This window comes from Podarcis muralis, chromosome 6, assembly GCF_964188315.1.
Source record: "Podarcis muralis chromosome 6, rPodMur119.hap1.1, whole genome shotgun sequence".
Taxonomy (NCBI): Eukaryota; Metazoa; Chordata; class Lepidosauria; order Squamata; family Lacertidae; genus Podarcis; species Podarcis muralis.
Window position 1 is genome coordinate 16,722,648 of NC_135660.1, and position 21,039 is coordinate 16,743,686.

A 21,039-nucleotide genomic window follows, 5' to 3' on the forward strand; every position below is an offset into this window, starting at 1 on the left:
AAGTATCTCTCTGCTCTGACTTGAATCTCCTGTTTTGATTGATGTCTTAATGGTTATGCTGCTTTAATGGGCTTGAGTTATTTTAATCATGGATTAATGTACTTGCATTATGGGGGGTTGCATTTAAAAAATAATAATACCGTATTTTTCGCTCTATAAGAGGCACCAGACCATAAGATGCACCTAGTTTTTGGAGAAGGAAAACAAGAAAAAAAATATTCTGAATCCCAGAAGCCAGAACAGCAAGAGGGATCACTGCGCAGCGAAAGCAGCGATCCCTCTTGCTGTTCTGGCTTCTTGGATAGCTGTGCAGCCTGCATTCGCTCCATAAGACGAACACACATTTCCCCTTACTTTTTAGGAGGGAAAAAGTGAGTCTTATAGAGCAAAAAATACGGTAGTTGGTTTCTTCTTGTTATTTTGCTGTTGGCTCTTAATTGTTTGAATGGCCTCTTTCATGAAATGAAAGGTGGTATATAAATTCTATTATTAATAATAAGAGTAATAAAAATAAGTCCCATCATCCCAAATCAATGGCTATGCTGACTCAGGCTGATATCTGGAGCAGGGGTGGAGGAAGGGGGGTGGTGGGGGTGGGCCGCTCTGGGTATCACCACTGAGGGGGGAGACAAAATGCCAGGCGGCACTCACCGTGGGGCTTGCAGCGTGCCTGAGCCATGCGTCTCTCCTGGGAGTGATATGGTGGCTTGGGAGTCCACAGGCTCCATGCTTCCCCAAACGGTCCGCCCACCGCCTCTCCCTCAGCTGGAGGGCGGCTGAGTGGGAAGAGGCAGGCAGACTCCTTGGAGGCCCCACAGAGCGTCCTGCCCTAGCTTACCCTGCCCCTGCGGGCGGCTGACCCTGGGCACAGGGCATGCGCGCCACCCCAGGCACCCGATTGGCTTGTTCTGCTGCTGATCTGGAGGCATGGTTTTATTAACTTTGCAATTGTAGGACATCTAATGTTTGGGGCGCTTGATGATGACGATGATGGCCGTGTTATGTAGAAAAGCTTTAGCATCTGAAAATATCACCAGTGAATCTTTTTCTGCATGGAAATAACACCGAAGAAAAGCCCTGTTGCTTCAGATCAAAGGGCTGCCTGATGCAGCATCCAATTTCTGTTTGGCTTCTTAAAACCATTGTGGTCAATCTTAGACATGTTTATTTTACTTACTTATACAATTTAAATACTGACAAGTGGCTTAACAAGAAAAATTTGCAGTCATAAAATCACATCTAAACTATAAGTGATCCATGGTATCAAAATACAATACAGTACTAATTCACAACATTGATGTTTGGCAGGGGCGGGCTTTGCTCTTTCAAATTTCAGCAGAGCCCTGTGCAAGGTCAAAGTTTGTCACCCTCTCACCTTCTGTTGTGCTCAATTCACTACGTCATAGTTGCAATGCCCTGCAACACCCCTTAGGCTTGGTGCCCAGTGTGGCAGAACCGGTCATGCTGCCCTAAGTCCGCCTCTGTGTTTGGTATTAATCAGGAAAAGGAACACTGATGGTAGATTAGGGTCACCTTTCTAATTTCATTTTTGCATTTGTACATATATGGCTGCATTTGCACATACCACTAAGCCAAACTGCGACTTAGCGCAAATATGTGCCCGTCACACTCCTCCCCAGTCCTTTCAGCTCAGTGTGGTGCAGAAGGTAAGCCAAAGCATCATCTGAACCTGAGATCATGCCTAAGTACTCTCTCCTTCTTAACCATGGGCCAAGGTGTTTGCCTTCCTGCGACATACGAACCAGGCCCATGGGTTGTTGCAGTAAGACGTCTGATAGAGGCGTCAACTGGGATATCTAACAGGGCAGGCTCACATCTCGGAGGAAACCATCAGGTTGCCTTTTGAAAAGATGGAAATCTTTGTCCATATTAGCACTGCTTACCTGCTGATTAGATAAGGAAAATACTTGAAGGGCCAGATAATTCTGTATTGCCACATCTTTGACAAGCCAGTCTTCTCCGTCTGACCGTTAAAGAACCACAAAAGCTTGACTATCTAGCTCTTGTGTCTGGGAAGCTTATTACCACCTTTGTCCCAGTCACCTGTTTCAGGTTAAAATTGCCTTCAGGTAAATAGGCAAGGAAGTGTCATAAACTCACATGGTTTTTGTCTCTTGATTACAAAGTCCCCAGTGTGATATGACCAGGGCTTTTTTTCCCCCCAGTCAGAACTCTCCGGAACTCAGTTCCAGCACCTCTCATTATAAGAGAATAAGGGAGGTATTCGTGGTGAGTTCCAGTACCTCTTTTTCTAGAAAAACAGCACTGCATATGGCAAATCCTGTCCTGAAAAATGCAAATCCAGCCTCTGTATCAAATGATGCAGTAATAGCTTTTTTATTTCAGGGTATCAAGTCTAAGCTATGGGTGCCATAGACACCACAGGGAATGAGTGTTTGTAGAGCTGCTGGAATATGGCATGAGGACTTATGGGCCTGGCTATGGCAGCTTTCCTAGAAGAAAGCTTCAATAAGATTGCAATCTAACAGAGCAATACAAACACCCGGTCCACCTTGGCACAGGTTTTCGCTCTGCCAGCGAGAATGCCAGAGTGTGCTTCCCCAAACAGCAGGCTGGCTGTGCTGTTCCATCGAGCCTTTTGCTGCCACTCTGGCCAGGGTTAAGGATTGTTCCCTATGTTGATTAAAATCAACACTCTGGATGTGCTAGATTCCTCTGTTGCCTCCTGGGTGTTATAGAGGATGTTTTATTGTACTTGTAACTTCAAAAACCAAGGGTGCCAACAGGGTATTCTCTATGTGATTTGAGCCCTCTGACCCCCACACAAAAGACGACACGCATTTGTATGTGCTTTGTGTCACTTGCAAATGTATGCCCTCTTTTCAGATAATAAATAAGAGATTCAGATGAACCTTTTCTAGCCTCTGTGCAGGTTTTTCAGGTTCCTTGGAAGGAGAAACTTCTAAATATTTATACAGGAGGACAAATGTGGGTTTTTGTCGCATTTGTTCTATCCCCGGCACCCCTTCCTTTTCTGATTAAATGCCAAAGGGTTTGGTTTCTAATTTCCAGCAGCTTAGTTTCATCCCTGGATGGAGCCAATTAACAAACTAATTATTGAATAGCTCTTGCAGTCCAGCACCCTGTACAGACAGTAATCAAAGCTTTACTAATTACATGCATTAGGCATCTTAATTTATTGACATACCCATGAAAAATTATCTGTGTGGTAGCCTAGTTGGTCCTCCTTTCTTAATTACTGGATATTGTGGATAGAAAAAAATGTTTTATGGAGTGCTTCCTTATTAAGCAAGTTTTTAAAATGGGCCTTTTTTCGAGTGTGGGTGGGCAGGGGTAGGCTATCTTAACAGAAAAAGCAGCCTATTTCCAAGTGACTAGCAAGGCCCCATCTGCAGTAATAATACCACTTTAAACGGTCATAGCTTTCCCAAGGAATTCTGGGAACTGTAGTCTGTTCAGGGTTGTTAAGAGGACATTCTTCCCCTCGCATTTCCTAGAATTCCCTGGGAAGAGGGTTTGATTGTTAAATCTCTGGTAATTGTAGTTATGTGTGGGGAATAGGGGTCTGTTAACAGCTTTCAACTCCCTTAAACTACAGTTCCCAGGATTCTTTGGGGGAAGCCATAACTGTTTAAAGTGGTATGAAACACTACTCCCTTGGTAGGTTTGCAGTGGCGTAGCGTGGGTTGTCAGCACCCGGGGCAAGGCAAGTAATTTGCGCCCCCTAACCCGTGGATCTAGGTAGGGGCAGAGAGCTGCGAGTGCGAGAGCGCCCCCCCCCCAGATGTTGCACCCGGTGCGGCCGGCCCCCCCCTGCACCCCTCACGCTACGCCACTGTAGGTTTGTTTAAACACTACTCCTCTGCTAAATGTGCTTAGTATTGCAGCAACAGTCCCATTGAACTCAAGTGGGCTTACTTTGGAGTCAACTTCTATGGGATCGCAGTGCCATTTGGATTAAATTTAAAGACTCTAAATGGAAAAAATAGCTTTACAGCGAAGGATAAGTCCCCACAGTCTACTTTTATCTATAAAACTCCCTTAGCCAAAAATATTTCTTTTCCTGAAATAGACATAGTCAGACCGGTTAATTGACCATTCCATCTCTATAGATAGCACCATGGAACTTTTAGCAGCAGCAATAGATGCAGTTGGTGTTGAAACCAGCAAATCTTCCATTCTTTGCATGATTGTTCAGCTCCTCAGAACCATCTTTCCATTAGCAGCTTGAAAGTAGTAATCAAATTTGACACTTGTATAGTGCTTTTAAGTATTCAGAGTGCTTTCACATACAGTACCCTCTTGTAATCTTTACAATAACATTGTAAAGTTAGTGTGTATTATTAGTCCCTCATATTACAGGTGGGTTGACTGAGCCTGAGAGAAAAGAAGAAGAAGAAGAAAAAGAGTTTGGATTTGATATCCCGCCTTTCACTCCCTTTAAGGAGTCTCAAAGCGGCTAACAATCTCCTTTCCCTTCCTCCCCCACAACAAACACTCTGTGAGGTGAGTGGGGCTGAGAGACTTCAGAGAAGTGTGACTAGCCCAAGGTCACCCAGCAGCTGCACGTGGAGGAGCGGAGACTTGAACCCGGTTCCCCAGATTACAAGACTACCGCTCTTAACCACTACACCAAACTGGCTCTGGCTTGCCCTCTTGCGAGTTTGTGGCAGAAGCAAGATCCAAACTCGTGACTTCCTATCTCTGGCATTGTCTGTTAGCCTCTGCAGTACATCAGCTTTGTTCTGTGACGGTCATTCTGATTCTCTGTAAAACAAAAGGCTCTGTAGTGGATATTACCTGCTGACATAACATGCCCAAAGTGCTAATTGATATCTAAGGTCTTGAATGTGATGTTATTTCAATTCTATTGCTAGGGACCACCCTAGCAATAATGACAAATAATAAACAACAATGCATGGATGGAGATTCAGAACTAGTGAGACCGTTTTCCCTGCGTTGGGAAGTGGAAACTGACTAATAAATGTTTCTACTTTTCATTCTGGAAATAAAATACTCCTACTGAGTTGTTGGAAGTGGAGAAGTGATGTTTTATGGCTTCTACAGTTGTTTGGACTTGTTGGGCGAGAAGGAAAAGGACTCCTCTTAAATCACGTTGCGAAGCACCCTGCTAATGTATGCTCTAGTAATGCACAGTTAAATAATTCACAGACCAGAAGGTCTTGTCTAAATTCAGTTCTTTGGATTAATGGGAAACTGGTGCATCCCAGTGAGGAATCCTTAACGGTACCTTAGCTGATGAATCCATTTTGTGCCCTGGACTCCTGTCACGTGACTTTCTCCCATCCATCCCTTTCTACCTTCTTGCAGCAGGTAATAGTGTGCATCCTTACGTTGCTCACATCTTGGGGTTTGCTGTGCATTTCAGAATTTTAAGCCAGGGGATGGGGAACCTCCAGCCCATGGGCCTCGTCAGACCCACCAGGCCTCCCCCGTTTGATGCCAGGTGTGGGGCAGATAAGTACATGACTGGGCTGCTGATTCCAGACACCCCATGGTTGTTGGCACCTGCAAAGTCCCCTGCACAACCCTTTGCAAGCCCTGCCAATCAGGGGACTGGCGAGGCTTGCAAATAGCCGCCCACAGGGCTCTGCAGGTGCCGACAATCAGCTGATCATCGGTGCTTGAAAAGCACACTGCCTTCATCTGCACCCTTTGATTTTAAATCTTGTGGGCAAAAATGGGCCACCCGCTGTCATTGTAACATTGGGTGATTCTTAGGTGGGTGGCCCTGTCCACCTGTCAGATTTGGCATGTAGGGGTTGGGTAAATAAGGGTCTGGTCTGTTGGCAGGATCTAAATCTCCACCTCTTTTTTACACTCCACACACACCTCGATCTCTAAGGGAATGTCCCAAATCTCTGGGGTAAGAGTATTTTCTACTTGGCTTGAAAGCTTTTGCTATTGAATGCCCCTTTCCATGTTCATCTGGCTCCAGGCTGATGCAGTTGGCACAGCTGCTACTACCAGGTTCCCACCCTCTGATCTGCTGGGCACCTCTGTTTATCTCATAGCCCCCACTCTCTTTAAGTCTTGAGCCTCAAAATACCTGGAAACCCTGTGCTTTGCACTTCTAGATAACTCTAAATGTGTTGAACGGCGGGAAGCACACACAGGACATTAAATTCTTGCGTGTGTGTTTATGTTGTGGTTAATGTGCATAACCAAAATGTGTGACACTGAAGGTGTGAGTCTTCATAACGTATATAAATTCAAGGGCCTTGACTGTTCTGCTTTTCCACATAAGATTTGTTGCTTGAGTGTATCTGTCTTAATCCTTGTGTAACAAAACTGCTTTGAGGAAGTGGCTTTAACAGTTTTGAGATATTGGTAACCACATCTCCCTCCTGGGTTTTTTCTCTCTGGCCAGAAATCGTTGGAGATGAGGGCTGAGCCAAGAAAAATACTAGAATCCCATAATGTTTGGTTATAGTATTCTAAAACGTTAGGATCAGATAAGCTCCCTAACATCTTAGCAAACCAATTCCGCTGTCGCGTCAAGGACGGAGTAACTTTTGAAACAGAGTCCTAGCCAAAAAGTTGTCTTTAAAGTTATTTATGTTAAAAGCAGCAACAACAACACTGCTAAGGCAAAATTGTGTCCTTAGTTGTTATAGATCTGCACCATGGTTCTTGGTTTTGCCAAAATAAAATATATTTTCATATCTGTGCACTCGCTGCAGTTTTAAGTTTAAGGCAGGAGAAAGCAATGCTTGGTCTGCAGCCCCAGACACACTTTAAATTGGTAAGTCCCATTGGACTCAGTGGGGCTCACCTCTGAGACTTCCCCAAACTGGTTCCCTCCAATGTTGGCCAGGGATGATGGGCATTAACATTCCAAAAGACATTGAGAGCATCAGGTTGAAGAGTCTCTAGTGCAGGGGTAGGCAACCTAAGGCCCGGGGGCCGGATGTGGCCCAATTGCCTTCTCAATCCGGCCTGTGGACAGTCGGGGAATCAGCGTGTTTTTACAGGAGTAGAATGTGTCCTTTTATTTAAAATGCATCTATGTGGGGCATAGGAATTTGTTCATCCCCCCCCCCCAAAAAAAATATAGTCTGGCCCACCACATGGTCTGAGGGATGGTGGACTGCCCCACAGCTGAGAAAGGTTGCTGACCCCTGCTCTAGTGGATTGGGGTTTTTTGTCTCTAGCAGATGTGAGCCTCTTAACCATAAAGTTTAAAAGCAAAGAGATGTCAGCCTCTTACCCATAAAGCCTCTTACCCATCCTTGTCCCCAGGATCTGGCAATCAGAGGTGTCTACCCCCTGCAAATGTCCTTCCTAGCTAATAGCCTTTAGAAGACCTATCCTTTCTGAACATTTCTCATCCTTTCGATTGTCATTTTATAATAGTGAAGTGGAAGAATACATGTCCGCCCACTCCAGTTAAGGCTTCCAATATACCAATGACATTAATTATATGAATTTGCAACATTCAAGTTTCTAATAGTGTCCTCTGTACTGAGGTACTTGCTTTATTGAAAGGAAATGAGAGAATGCAGAAGGAATGAATAAGCTCTTGGTTTTCAGAAGCTTCTTATGCCAAGTGGAAAATTTTGGGAGGACAGAGATTCTGCTTTTATACAGTGGGCCTCTTTTTTTTTAAGTGTACATACAAACAGCCAGAAAAAAAAATCCACTATGCACTTCTAACTTGAAACTTGGAAGAATTAACACCAGTGTTTAATTAGAGTTCCCTCTCTCTTTCTCTTCTAATTTTAAAAATAAGAGTAATAAAAAGATGATTTCATCTTTGAGTTTAGAAGTTCACAGTTTTGTAACACCCTGAAACTATGGCTGTGGTGATGAATTGGACTACAGATGTCAGAAGGTCAATGTTTTGCTGGTATTTAAACCAGATTATTTAAACCAGATGTTTCAATATTTGCACAGCATTATTTGCTAATTATTAATATTTTTCATTATTGTTAAGCGTTATGCAGACCGTTAAACACTTACAAAGCACCTAAAATTATCTAAGCATTATATACGTATCAGAAGATAAGAGAGTACCTGCCTGCAGGCCCACAATCTAATAGCCACGATACAAAAGGAAAAAGGAATAGGGAGGGAAGAGGAAAGCAAGCGTTGGGGCAGCTTCTTCTGCACTGGCCAATGGATGGGACCAGGTTTTACTCCCCATTGGCATGGTATTCTTTATAAGAGACAAGGTACAGCCTCCCATGCCCTTAATGTCCTGGCTGGTGGGAGAGGTCAGAGAGTATGCCTCCCTTTCATTCCGCAGTCCTATGACAATTGAGGGTAACTAGCCTTATTAGGAGTAACTAGCCTTATTAAGTAATTAGCCTTATTAAGAGGAGACTCTTGAGAGTCCCATGGACTGCAAGAAGATCAGACCTATCCATTCTTAAGGAAATCAGCCCTGAGTGCTCACTGGAAGGACAGATCATGAAGCTGAGGCTCCAATACTTTGGCCACCTCATGAGAAGACTCCCTGGAAAAGACCCTGAAGGCACAAGGAGAAGGGGACAACAGAGGACGAGATAGAATCATAGAATCATAGAGTTGGAATAGACCACAAGGGCCATCGAGTTCAACCCCCTGCCAAGCAGGAAACACCATCAGAGCACTCCTGACATATGGTTGTCAAGCCTCTGCTTAAAGACCTCCAAAGAAGGAGACTCCACCACACTCCTTGGCAGCAAATTCCACTGTCGAACAGCTCTTACTGTCAGGAAGTTCTTCCTAATGTTTAGGTGGAATCTTCTTTCTAAGATAGTTGGACAGTGTTCTCGAAGCTACCTGCATGAGTTTGACCAAACTGCGGGAGGCAGTGGAAGACAGGAGTGCCTGGCGTGCTCTGGTCCATGGGGTCACCAAGAGTCAGACACGACTAAATGACTAAACAACAACAGCCTTATTATTACATATCATTATTAGTTGTTACTGCTTTGGGTTTCAGAGGGCAGGACCAGTCCCTGGCATCTCCAAAAAGTGTATTAAAACTTTGGGGAATTTTCCGTGATCTTATAATAACCAAGCTAAAACATAAGATAGTAGTTTCATTTTTTAAAAAAATAACTTTTCATTATTTACACATAGGGAATAGTTGCTTTTGTGATCTTCAGAGTAAAATTCCCACTAAAATCAGTCAATAATTTTAAAGTGAGGAGTATTGTCACCATAGTCTGTTTGCACATTTCCACAGGATGTTGTGGGAAGTACAGTTGGGAGGCAGAATGCTGAACTGGCAGAATTGTTTCGTTCCAGAAACAGTACCATTTTAACGCTGCACAAAGTGTGCCGATTCTTGCTAAACCGAGTATAGAGACTTGGAAACACAGCTGTTCAGGTCATTCTTAACAGCGTTTCTTTGATTTAAGTTTGTAAGGATGAAACAGGTTGATGGGTTTAGGACAAGCTGAGCAGCTGTCCTAAGTTAAGATAGGGCTGTTGTGTAAGTGAAATGAATACAAACCACCCTCTGAGATGGAATTTAATAAATTGGAGGCTGCTGTCCGGCACATTTAAGCTTGCTTAAATTCCACTGAAGTCAATGGGGAGAACCAAGGAAGGATGAGGATGCGACCTCTGGGTTATTATTGGGGAATATGGTTCAGAACACCACATCTCATTTTCTTTGCAGCATCAGGTCATGAGAACAATAGGAGGCCTGTCAAATCCAGCACATTGGTCAGCCAGGGAAACCCACAAGCAGGGAACTTGTACTCAGAGTCATTCTTCCTCTGATCCTGAAGGTAGCATTCAGCTGTCATGACTAGTAAAGGTAAAGGGACCCCTGACCATTAGGTCCATTAGGACCGACTCTGGGGTTGCGGCGCTCATCTCGCTTTACTGGCTGTGGCAGCTGGCGTACAGCTTCCTGGTCATGTGGCCAGCATGACTAAGCCACTTCTGGCGAACCAGAGCAGTGCATGGAAACACCGTTTACCTTCCCACTGGAGTGGTACCTATTTATCTACTTGCGCTTTGACGTGCTTTCGAACTGCTAGGTTGCCAGGAGCTGGGACTGAGCAAAGGGAGCTCACCCTGTCGTTGGGATTCGAACTGCTGGCATTCTGACTGGCAAGCCCTAGGCTCAGTGGTTTAGACCACAGCGCTGCCCGCGTCCCGTCATGACTAGTACCCTTCGCTTTATCCCCTAGTAATTTGTAAGTAAAGGTAAAGGACCCCTGGACGGTTAAGTCCAGTCGACGGTGACTATGGGTTGCAGCGCCCATCTTGCTTTTCAGGCTGAGAGAGCCGGTGTTTGTCCACAGGCAGCTTTCTGGGTCATGTGGCCAGCAGGACTAAACCGCTTCTGGTGCAACGGAACACTGTGACAGAAACCAGAGCGCACAGAAAAACTGTTTGCCTTCCTGCCACAGTGGTATCTATTTATCTACTTGCACTGTCATGCTTTTGAATTGCTAGGTTGGCAGGAGCTGGGACCGAGCAACAGGAGCTCACCACCATTGCGGGGATTTGAACCGCTGACCTTCCGATCTGTTCTTGTGGTTTCCTGCACTTTAGAACAGATTGGGGAAAGCTGCAGGGGGAAAACATAAGAAGAGACTGCTGGATCAGGCCAATGACCCATCTAGTCCAGCATCCTGTTCTTACAGAGGACACAAGGAAACTTGCAGGCAGGACCTGAGCACAAGAGGGGGGGGGAACCCCACCATAGTCTCCAGCTACTGGGACTCAGAAACATTACTGCCTTTGACTGGAGACAGAGAACAGCCATCGGGGGAGTGGGGAAGTTCTTCTGCATTGGATACCACCCTTAACTGTCAAAAGGCCAGAGTAAAGAGGTGCGTCTACAATATACGATGGAAGCTATATAAGGAAAATACTAGGTGCCTCCCTCTCAACAGGGCCTTCTTTGCTATCCTTAACCCCGGTAGGAAAGGAGGTGGCCTTTCAGATGGTTGGGTCGTATGCTGTTGAAGGAACACAGCCTCTACTGAATCAGACCATTGGCCCATCTACCTTGTTGTTGTTGTTGTTGTTTAATCATTTAGTCGTGTCCAACTCTTCGTGAGTTGGACCATGGACCAGAACACGCCAGGCACTCCTCTCTTCCACTGCCTCCCGCAGTTTGGTCAGACTCATGTTTGTAGCTTCGAGAACACTATCCAACCATCTCGTCCTCTGTCGTCCCCTTCTCCTTGTGCCCTCCATCTTTCCCAACATCAGGGTCTTTTCCAGGGAGTCTTCTCTTCTCATGAGGTGGCCAAAGTGTTGGAGCCTCAGCTTCAGGATCTGTCCTTCCAGTGAGCACTCAGGGCTGATTTCCTTCAGAATGGAGAGGTTTGATCTTCTTGCAGTCCATGGGACTCTCAAGAGTCTCCTCCAGCACCATAATTCAAAAGCATCAATTCTTCGGCGATCAGCCTTCTTTATGGTCCAGCTCTCACTTCCATACATCACTACTGGGAAAACCATAGCTTTTACTATACGGACCTTTGTTGGCAAGGTGATGTCTCTACTTTTTAAGATGCTGTCTAGGTTTGTCATTGCTTTTCTCCCAAGAAGCAGGCGTCTTTTAATTTCGTAGCTGCTCCACCATCATGGAGCCCAATAAAGTAAAATCTCTCACTGCCTCCATTTCTTCCCCTTCTATATGAACTGGGAATTTTGGAATTTCAGACAGAGGGCAGTCCCTCTGGAGATGTCAAGGATTCAACCTGCCCATACCACAGAGTTACCCTACATCAAGCAGCTAAGACCGTATTAGGAAGCTGCCTGGTACTGCATCAGACCATTGTTCCAACCACCACAGTATTGTCCACACGGACTGGCAGCAACTCTCTAGGGTTTCATACACCTGTCTAACTTGGAGGCAATCAGCACATCTTGGGGTGTTCTGTGACTCTCCCCACCCCCCTTACTTAAGAATCGCTGAGTGAATTATTCGCATAATATGATAATTTACAATCAAGTCACATCTACTGGGGCGGGGTTGGCATAGAGGCGGGGGAAGAAAAAGGCTTTTAATTTTCAATTCCATTGTGTTCTTTTTTCCCCCTCGCCCATGCTCCAATTAAAGGGTGGAAAGAATGCATAATCAGATTGAAGATAATTCTGACTTTTCTTGATTTATTGCTAGTTCACTTGGCATGTATTGACTGTGTGTTGATGTGTGATTAGGTTTATCATCCCTTTGGGCCGCCATTGACTGCTGCCAACTGATTTTTTCATGCTTATAATGCCAGACCTTCGTACCCCTTTTCCCTCCTGCATTGCACTATGTACATAAGCAGAAGGGGAGGGAAACGGCTTCCATTATATGCGTTTTTAAAACACACACAGCTGGAATCTTTAAACGATTGCAGCATCTTTCAGTTTAGACCGTTTAAAAAAGCTACGTCTTTTGAAACCAGGCAGTAATCTGTGTGAGGATTGCGAAAAGGTCTTAGCACCCTAATGGCCTCATCTTCTGAAAAGAGGAAGTTGCCTTATACCATATCATTTGTCCATTGAACTCCAGTGTGGTGTAATGGTTAGGGTGTCCGACTAGGATCTGGGAGTAAAGGTAAAGGGACCCCTGACCCTTAGGTCCAGTAGTGACCGACTCTGGGGTTGCGGCGCTCATCTCGCTTTATGGGCCGAGGGAACTGGCGTACAGCTTCCAGGTCATGTGGCCAGCATGACTAAGCCACTTCTGGCGAACCAGAGCAGCGCATGGAAACACCGTTTACCTTCCCGCTGGAGCGGTGCCTATTTATCTACTTGCACTTTGACGTGCTTTCGAACTGCTAGGTTGGCAGGAGCTGGGACCAAGCAACGGAAGCTCACCCCATCGCAGGGATTCGAACCACCGACCTTCTGATCGGCAAGCCCTAGGCTCTGTGGTTTAACCCACAGTGCCACTTGCGTCCCTAGGATCTGGGAGACCAGGGTCCAAATCCAAACTCTGTCATGAAGCTCCTTGGGTGACCATGAGTCAATTCACTGTCTCTTAGTCTCCCAGGCTTGCTATGAGGATAGAATGAGGAGGGGAAAAGTCATTCATGCTGTGACCTTGAGCTTCTTGGTAGAAAGAAGGGAAAGAAATCTAATGAAGAAACAAACAGACAGACTTGGTATTGTCTACACTGACTGGCAGCAGTTGGGTCTTTCTCAGTGCTACCTGGAGATGATCTAGGGACCTTCTGTATGCAAGGCAGATGTTCTGCCACTCAGCTTTGGCCCTTCTAGGGTCTAGAAACCAAGCCTTATGAGGAACGGTCGAAGGAGCTGGGTATGTTTAGCCTGGAAAAGTGGAGCCTGAGGGGAGATATGATAGCCATTGTCAAATATCTGAAGGCCTGTCACATGGAGGATGGAGCAAGCTTGTTTTTTCCTGCTCTGGAAGGTAGGACTCGAATCAATGGCTTCAAGTTGCGGGAAAGCAGATTCTGAATAGACATACGAAAAAACTTTCTGGTGGTATGAGCTGTTCTGACCGTGGAACAGTCTCCCTCGGGAGGTTGTGGACTTTCCTTCCTTGGAGGCTTTTAAGCAGAGGTTGGGCGGTCATCTGCCATGGATGCTTTAGCTGAGATTCCTGCATTGCAGCGGGTTGGACTAAATGACCTTTGGGACCCAATTATGTGAGTTCAAAATGCACTGGAAAGCTGAAGAAAGGAAGTTCATGCAAATGGTTAACGCAGATGGTTTGCTCTTGGAATGCTATCAGGTTGTAAAGGTGGGAAGCTTTTGGCTACATGGATGCATGCAACCTGTAATTTCCCAAAGGCCACATTGTCGCTGCACAAATTGCATGGTTTGTGCAACTTCACTGATAGTTCCTGAGAACTTTCTTTTGCTGATGTTGTTATGGATTCCTTCCCTCCTATTCCGTGTACATCCATTTTTTAAATTTTTATTACGTTTTCAAAATGGATACACACAAACATTTTGTTACCTGTTGAACTACTCCTCATTTACATCCAGTTTATTGATTTTTTCCCCTTTTTCAGTTGTATATGAGCACCGGTCAAGATTAGAGAAATCTTTGCAGAAAGAAAGGCTTGAACATAAGAAAGCAAAAGAAGGTAAAAGATTTTACTTTTCACAAAAAGAAAAAGGATAGGAAACTGGAGAAATGTTGTTCCCACTTGTCTTGTTATTACAGGAACAGTGTGTTGCATTCAGGGCCATCGCGGTTTCCAAGACTCCTTTAAAATAGGTTATGCTTTGCCAAACAATTTTGAAAATAAGAATTGGCTATTTTGCTTCGGAGCGATCAAATCTCTGGAGTTTCTTAATGAGTTTTTACTGCCATCTAGTGGATAAGGACAACAGCAACAAAACTCCATCTGACTATATGAGTGTTTTCCCAAACTAAAGTTTTGATTCTTGCACCCAAAAACACATTTTTGATATATTTGGATATATTGGATATATTTCCTGGCCAGTACTCAGAACAATAGGCAAACACTCTTTGCAAATTATGGCTTAATTCAGGTAACAGTGTCTCCTGGCATCCCATTATAACCATTGCTCATTCGGCTAGGGCTGTGCTTTCTGGGTCATGTTGGCACTTCTGAAATACCACTGCACCTCTGAGTCGTAGCACAGGCTTAATAAGTCAGTCCTGGTATTTCTTTATTCCAGTGGTGGGTTTCAGATTTGGCATCCCATGATGTCAGGCGATTGACAGGTGAGTGGCCCCGCCCACTTGTCAAAATGGGTCTGTGGTTGATCAGGGTTCCTATCTCCATATTGGAAACCCTAAGGACAAGTAAACCTTCCCACTAACATGGATTATGTGTTGCTTGTGTCTATGCATGCAGCATAATTGTGGAGACCTGGTTTTGTTCCAGGTGCTCTCGCTTACCTCTTTACATGTGCACAACAAATGCCTGAAGAAGACTCTCCTAGTAGCTGAACGTGTAAACCAATAGCCTCAGCAGAGTCCATAGCAATAGGTTGTATTCAGCTCACGAGAAGACCCATTGACATTAATGGCCCTAAGTTAGCAATGTCTGTTAATTTTAGTGGGGCTACTCTGAATGGGACATCATTATACTGACTAAAATAATGCAATGCTATGATTAATGAACAACGCCTTCATTGGACTGAGATACCCAGAGGGACTCTTGAATTTGTCTATCTTTATCAGGGATGACCTAAATGGAGACGAACAATGAATTCACCTTTCTGTATTGTTAAAGAGATTTTCTGCATTTCTTTTGTCTGGGGGAGAGATGCAGAAGGTTTCTTCCTCAAAACAGCAAGATGGTTTCATTGTTCAGCCTGTTTAGGCCATCTTTCCAATTAGCAAGTCATCTTCCTAATTAAGGCTATAGCAGATTAGACTGATACCACCTGTATGCAGAGATGTTTTGACTTTGTCTCTTGGATGTGTTTTATTGTTTTTGCAGTTGATTTATTGTATACCTTTTAAATGTTTAAACACATCGTATCCTGCCCTGATAGCTGTATAGATGGAGCTTATAAATATAAATAGACTTTAGCCTTTTAACATCATTTTCTCTTCCTTTTTGTTTTTTAGACTTTCTTGTTTATAAATTAGAAGCACAAGAAACACTAAATAAAGGAAGGGTAAGTGTGCAGAAGTAATGAACAAGATGTTTCTGCTTATTGCATAAGCTGAACTGATAATAGAGTTCTGAATGCTCTTAACATTTAACCTCTTCCAAGGTATGAAGAAAAAGGAAAACATACATAATTATAATTCACAAGAAGTAAGATTACTTGGAGGTTGGCTTGTCCTATGAGGTTGAAGGAGTCTTATTAAACAAATTCACAAAGGATAAGGCTAGCCAATGGTTACTGAGGTTTCCCCTGGTAGATTTGCTGGGTCTGTTTCCTGGTTCAGAAAAAAAGTGTTTTTTTCCAGACCAATTTAATTTGGAGGGGGCGATTTTTGGATGCTTGAAGTTAAACAGTGGGAGCTTTTGATTCCCTTCCTACAGACATGGAGACCAAGGGGAAGTGCAACTTGCATGTTCTGAAGGTGGAGAGTGATGTTGCGATGTCTAATAAAATTGCTGAGGCTTTGCCACTGCTTCCACTCCAGAGTTTGACACCTTTGTAGCTCAGTGGTGGAGGATCTGCTTTGCCTGCAGAAAGTCTTGAGTTCAATTCCTGCCATCACTAAGTTGGGCTGGGCATAAAACTCTGAAGAGCTACTATCAGTCAGTACAGTCCGTTGTGAACTAAAATGACCTATAAACTTCCTCTATTCTTCTGTGTTCTGCCTCATCTCCATCTTGGGGGGTTAAAGTTGTTTGTGGGAAAACTGCAACTTTAGAAGATGTCCTGTGCCCTGCATGCCTGATACGTGGACAGCCCTGTAAGTAGATCCATGGGCAAGTTCAGAGTTTCCTAATATTATAATTTACAGAGAGGTATTGTAGCTATGCAGGAAGCCACTGAGTATGTCAGCTAACTATATATTACTCATTTTGTTTTGCAGCAAGATTCCAATAGCAGATATGGAGCACTGAATGTGCAACACCAGATGTTGAAGGTAGATACATGCATCTTCTTAAGCATCCTGTCTTAACAGGGGAGTTAGAAAAAGATGACAACATTTGGCTTCCAGTCCTAGTTGGCATTTTTGGGAAATGGATGTCTCCAACACCAACAGACCTTCTGGGTGTCATGAGAAGGCCTTGGTTGCAGAATGTTTGCTTCCCTGTGATTGTGTGCAAAATTTTAAACTGTTCTGGAACATGTGTCTCCCAGCAGCTGCCTTAATCTTCTGTTGTTCCACACACCGAGAAGTATTTGACTTGGGGAACACTCTGAAGCAGCAATCTGCCTCACCTACAATCTGAGGTTGTAACAGACCCATCAGAGGGCTTTACAACATTGGCAAGATTCAGATTGAATCACTGATCTGGTTCGCACGTAATGCAGAAATAATAATTTAGTGCTATGCCAATTACGCTACTCCTTCCCCTCCTCTTCATGGTATGGTTGCAAGGAGGACATTGGAAAGGTCCACTTCCTGTTTGAAACTAACCATGGTTTACTGTGGAGCTTAAAAAGGATGAACCAGTGGAGAGGGAAGGGTAAACCATGGTTCAGCATTATGTCCAAATCAAGGCATTGTTAACACTCCCACCAACACTAACCCAAGGTTAATGCTACGCATGGTTTTCATCTTAACCAGACCGACTCCATGGCAGTATTGAAATTCCACAGGCCTATGTTAAAACATGCTCTCATCCTGGGATGGGGTTGCCCTGAACGTCCAAATACATAAATTGTCAGCTGGTCAGATAAATAATTCCTTGTGATGTGTCTTGTCCCCCGCCCCCTTTCTGCAGAGCCAGCATGAAGAACTGAGGAAGCAGCACGCAGACCTGGAAGAGGAGCACAGGAGGCAGGGAGATGACTTCAACAGAGTGGTCAATGATCATAAGGAAAAATATATGGAGTTACAGCAAGAGAAGGAGCAGGAGCTCTCCAAGCTGAAAGGTACAGCATTGTGTTACTTGATTTAAATTTTGGGGAGGGGGAAGAGGGGCCGGGCCCTTCCCTGGAATTGCCACCCGTGTTGGCATTAACACAGCTTCCATTAGGACTTGACTGCAAATATTTAAATTCGTGAATAATTAGGATGCTCTCTGTCTCTCTCTGCTATGTATAAATCTGTCGGATCAATTCTTGTTTGCGCTGAATTTTTAATAGAATCCATGTATAATCTGCGAGAAGAGAACAGGCAGCTGAGGAAAGCCCACCAAGATATTCATACTCAGCTACAAGATGTGAAGGTAAGAACTTGGGCCTCCCAAGATAGGAGTCGGGGGCAGGGAGAGAGAAAAATCTCCTTGTTTGCAACTGGGAAAATAAGATGATGGTTGCAAATAGATCTTTTCTTGTTTAATGGAAGGAAAAGTGTGATGGGTATGTTTTTCTTAAATGCGTGCACAGATGTGCTGATATTAATTTTTAATTATTTACTAGCAGCCTCGAACCCGGTATTGCCTGGGAATTCAAAGAAACCCAAGAATCAGTGCAATTTTGAAACCAGTGGTTGAAATTACTGCAGTTTTGAAAGATTAAGCCTTCTAAATTGATCCAGAACGCTGTCCATTTTGAATCCAAGCACACACAAAACCTTGCTCCTGGATCTCAGGAATTTGGTTGTGGTAGCTTAAGTGGTGTTGAAAAGCACAGCAAACCGGCAAACAACTTTCCAAAATAGGTAGCAGACCAGGGAAGAAGTACCCAGTGTTGCTTGGGAATTCTAAGAAACCAAAAATAATAATCCTGAGGTTTATAAATGGGTAATGAATTTGCTTATTTCCTGCCATGTTTCATTAAAACCAAGGCAGTTGAATGGCTCAGTTCGCCAGCATGATTCAAAATGGCTTCCAAACGCTAACAAACACCTCTTTCTCTGTCTCGGGAACAATAATGGCAGATTTGCATAGTGTCCTGCTTTAGATGAAACCAGATTCAGCAGTCCCAAATCCATTCACAGGGGCTATAAAAGGGGGAAAACCCATAGTTATTTCTGCACAAAAAGGCAACTTTACTGAAGTGTTGGTAAGATGTAAACACACACACAAAATAATTGTTTGAAAGGCAGGTGCTGAGTCACTTAAACTGCTGGCAATCCTAGGATTATTTCTTGGTGTCTGATGAAGTGCATTTGGGATCAACCTTGATGGTGGCGTTTTCTTTTGTGTAGCTGCAGCATAAGAGTTTAATCTCTCAACATGACCAGCTTGTAGTGACGCTGGAAGAACACAAGAGTGCGCTAGAAGCTGCGCAGGTCAGCCAAGAAAATGGCTTTGCATCCACTCTGCTCTTAATGAATGGTGTTTTTGTTTTCGTCTATTTAAAAAACCTTCCTAACATTTCTTCCCTCTTTTTTTATTTCTGCTGACCACAACTTTTATGCATGCACGCCTTTGGTGGGGTGGGGGTGGGGATCTCCGGTTAACAACCAGCCACCCTCTTGGGGTAAGAAATGCATGCTTCAAAGGATTTCTGCTCTGCCAAAATTATAGCGTAGTAAATTGTTTTTGTTTCTTGACAGCTCCATTATGAGCTCGAGTGAATGCATGCATATATGGATAAAAACCACATCTTTCTTTCCTGTCCAGGAGGCTACAAGCTACGACTTCCATACAGCTGGAGGTTTTGCTCTGGTCCCCACCCCCTCCAGATCATATACACCTTCCCACCCCCCTTTTTAAAAAGTGACTTCGTTTGCAGGGCTGCTGAATATTCTGCGGAGTACAGTTCTGGCGAGACCCCAGCCACCTTCCATCTCAGTTTGCTCAGAGACCTAAGCCAGCACCTGTGCATATAAATTAGCTCATGCAAATTTGTGCTAAGGACTTGCAACATAGGAGTCAGACCCGCAGTGGCTCTCCAGGATTTCAGAGACAGTGGTGTTCCCCCTGCTACTTAGATTTGCTGGGGATTGAACCTGAGATCTTCCACATGCAAAGGAGATGATATTATTATTATTATTATTATTATTATTATTATTATTATTATTATTTTATTCAATTTGTATACCACCCTTCATCTGAAGGTCTCGAGGCGGGTCAAAGCATAAAAATACAAAATACATATTAAGAACAAAGCAAACCCATAACCCACACATTCAACAAAATCATCCAATATAACAGGACTAGGCTACACTCTGGACTCTCCATCACATTCCTCTGCTATAAGTTGAATTATAGTCTCTGTGGGACGCAGGTGGCGCTGTGGTCTAAATCACTGAGCCTCTTGGGCTTGTCGATCAGAAGGTCGGCGGTTTGAATCCGCATGACAGGATGAGCTCCCTTTGCTCTGCCCCAGCTCCTGCCAACCTAGCAGTTTGAAAGCACACCAGTGCAAGTAGATAAATAGGTACCACTGTGGCGGGAAGGTAAACAGTGTTTCTGTGCACTCTGGTTTCTGTCACAGTGTTCTGTTGTGCCAGAAGTGGTTTAGTCCTGCTGGTCACATGACCTGGAAAGCTGTCTGCGGACAAACACTGACTCCCTCGACCTGAAAGCAAGAAGAGCGCCAACAACCCCATAGTTGCCTTTGACTGGACTTAACCATCCAGGTGTTTTCTACCTTTACCTTTACAGGAGCAGAGTAAAGGTCCTGGCAGATGCATGCGATTTTAGCCTCAAAATGCTTTGCAAGCAAATCACAGCGAGCTACTGTGGGTTCTGCCACCTCCTGTGGGCCAGACTGTAAAAGGCCCTGCGCTACCCGGAAAAGCTCTGCCAGATGGCACAATGAGGGTGCAATGGAGGCAGCAAAGGAAGCCTTCTTTTCCGCTCTGCCTTCACTGCCACTAGGCAGGCTCCATGATGAGCCCTCACCAGGGTTTGAGTGCAGTCAGCTACAGCCCTTTTCTCTGCAGACAGAGTCTTGTAAGCACCTAGCAAAGTTTCTATGGGAGACCTATGGCACAGCAAAGGGGAAAGGCTGTAGCTCAGTGCTGGGACACATGCTTGGCGTGCAGAAGGTCCCAGTCCCTGGGAACTCCAGGTAAGGCTGGGAAGAACCCCTGCCTGAAACCCTGGAGGTGATTTGCTAGGTGATTTGTTTCATATGGTATTCTGAGTGCTGGGCTATACTTGCCTGTTTTTAATTTTCTCGTGACCTGTGTCCTTCACCCTCCAAGGAGCTTCAGGGTTATCTCATTTTATCCTTGAGCAGCCCTGCGAGAGAAGTGAAGTCAAGTGATTGCAACTTGGCCCGCACCACCTGGTGAGGTTAGTGGCTTGGCTAGGGCTCTGCATCATTTAATATCCCCCTTCAGCATCGAGGTGTGTTTCCCAGAGAGGCTAGCAAAAGTAGCAACTGCGGGGGGAGTACAATTTCATGGTGGTGATGATGATAATAATAATAAAACAAAGTGTACAAACCAATACAGCATGTTTAAAATAAACTCAGGTACTCAGGTTACAGCACCTCCTATAGACAGAAACATCAGTCTGTTTTAATTGTTTTATTTTGAAAGTGCTTGCGTTAATAGTAAAGGAACATCCTTTTTTGCCTGGCACCTACGTTTTAGCAGCCTAGGCACAGGGCTCTAAACTAGCTGCAGTTTCCAGATTGTCT

The 21,039-nt window shown here is 44.4% G+C and overlaps 1 protein-coding gene across 2 annotated transcripts in view; it reads left to right on the top strand.

The window, feature by feature from the left end:
• Window positions 1-21,039, top strand: part of GOLIM4 (golgi integral membrane protein 4) — a 54,882-nt gene that overhangs the window by 11,264 nt on the left and 22,579 nt on the right. Inside the window, exons 2-7 of one of the 2 annotated variants that reach the window (XM_028731482.2) lie at window positions 13,956-14,030; window positions 15,494-15,543; window positions 16,421-16,474; window positions 17,280-17,430; window positions 17,644-17,726; window positions 18,650-18,733. In XM_028731482.2, coding sequence (XP_028587315.2) covers window positions 13,956-14,030; window positions 15,494-15,543; window positions 16,421-16,474; window positions 17,280-17,430; window positions 17,644-17,726; window positions 18,650-18,733 — 497 coding nt within the window. The remainder of the gene's footprint in view (window positions 1-13,955; window positions 14,031-15,493; window positions 15,544-16,420; window positions 16,475-17,279; window positions 17,431-17,643; window positions 17,727-18,649; window positions 18,734-21,039) is intronic. The other variant, XM_077929792.1, reaches the window with a different exon arrangement.